This window comes from Diaphorina citri, unplaced genomic scaffold (genome assembly GCF_000475195.1).
Source record: "Diaphorina citri unplaced genomic scaffold, Diaci psyllid genome assembly version 1.1 scaffold8081, whole genome shotgun sequence".
In the NCBI taxonomy this organism is placed as follows: Eukaryota; Metazoa; Arthropoda; class Insecta; order Hemiptera; family Psyllidae; genus Diaphorina; species Diaphorina citri.
The window spans coordinates 1-1383 of NW_007385457.1; the positions used below are offsets into that span (position 1 = coordinate 1).

Here is a 1383-nt window from a genome sequence, read left to right on the forward strand (position 1 = left end):
TATCCCATCAGGATAAAATCCGCCCCGGGTGGGAATCGAACCCGCGGCCTAGCGCTTACAAGGCAGACGCACTACCAAAACTAAGCTAACTAGGCTGGCAATCAGATGTTTGGAATTGATGCTCCAGTGCAGCTTGAAAGCCTGTATTTTGTTCATGTGAGTGTGGACACTGTGGATCTGAGCTTACCAATAGGAATTTTAATTGTGTTAAACATAAATGCTTGTCACAAATGTCGTTCCCTGCTCAAAACACTACGCTAAATTTAATGACTTGACTTGGCTGAGGTTGGTTTTATCCGAGTACAATACTTACAATAAATCGACAGCTGCTGGTTCCTTCATCGATGGCACCCACCAGAGGCCCATATTGACCTTTAATCTGAGTCATGTCGCTGCTGGGTGAAATTCGGTCCTTTACGAAATCTCCATTCTTGTTCAGTCAGATTTAAATGAAACTTTTACGAAATCTTCCTTCTTGTTCAGTCAGATTTACATGAAAACACCTTCGTAGATATTATCGTAAATAAATGCTTTCACTTCCAGGTAGACAATTTCAAGATTCAATCACGCGAACCATTCAAATTTACGATCAGTTCTCCATAAAAAAGATAAGAAAGCGATAAAATGATAAAGATAAGACACGAAATACGAAAAAATATTATCTCAATTCTCACAAAAGGGGGACAAAAACCAGCGTTCCGATTTATTAAATTTCGAAATTTACATAATATTTTCTACGAAATAAAATTAATAAATTTAAATCTTACATAAATATCCGTCACCAATCACCAAAGAAAGATGAAGAGCTACTACAGTACTACTGAGTATTGATAATGAAACTACTGAATGCTGGATTCTGTTTTATGAATGGAAATTTTTAAATTATTCCACAGCCGTATGTTTGTAGAAGTAGGTCTTTGTTTAAACTGACTTGGGAATGTGTGCTGTGCTCAGACTTTAGATTGAGTAGGTATTTCAATGTGTGATAACGTTTCCCCCATCCTTGTCAATTGTGTCAATACAAAGTATGTTGAGATTGTGACATTGACCTGTTAATGAAAACAAACATTAGCTGGATCTAGAGGGACATAGAAACTCATCCCTTAATTGTACATACATGTGTACATGTAGTCATGTACCCAATCCATATTCTAAATACAACTCGTCCATTCTTAAGTTCCTTGTAATAAAAGGAAGTACATTCCATATCTATCATCTATCATTTTAACAAACATCCATCATTAACTTCCTTCTACCATATTCTCTGTCATCCATCCATCTCCATTTTTCTATTCATGTTTGAAACGCACACAAATACCCTTCTTATATATAATAAAGCAACTTTCTTCGCTGTCAAGTTCAAAAACATTATTTTATTATAGA

General features: G+C 35.8%; 1 protein-coding gene across 1 annotated transcript in view; it reads left to right on the plus strand.

Moving 5' to 3' along the window:
- Window positions 1-939: 939 nt before the first annotated feature.
- The window catches only part of LOC103522364 (tubulin-specific chaperone E), a gene marked incomplete at its 3' end in the record, with an annotated part of 2151 nt that continues 1707 nt past the window's right edge, over window positions 940-1383 (plus strand). Inside the window, exon 1 of the mRNA XM_026832554.1 lies at window positions 940-966. Coding sequence (XP_026688355.1) covers window position 966 — 1 coding nt within the window. The remainder of the gene's footprint in view (window positions 967-1383) is intronic.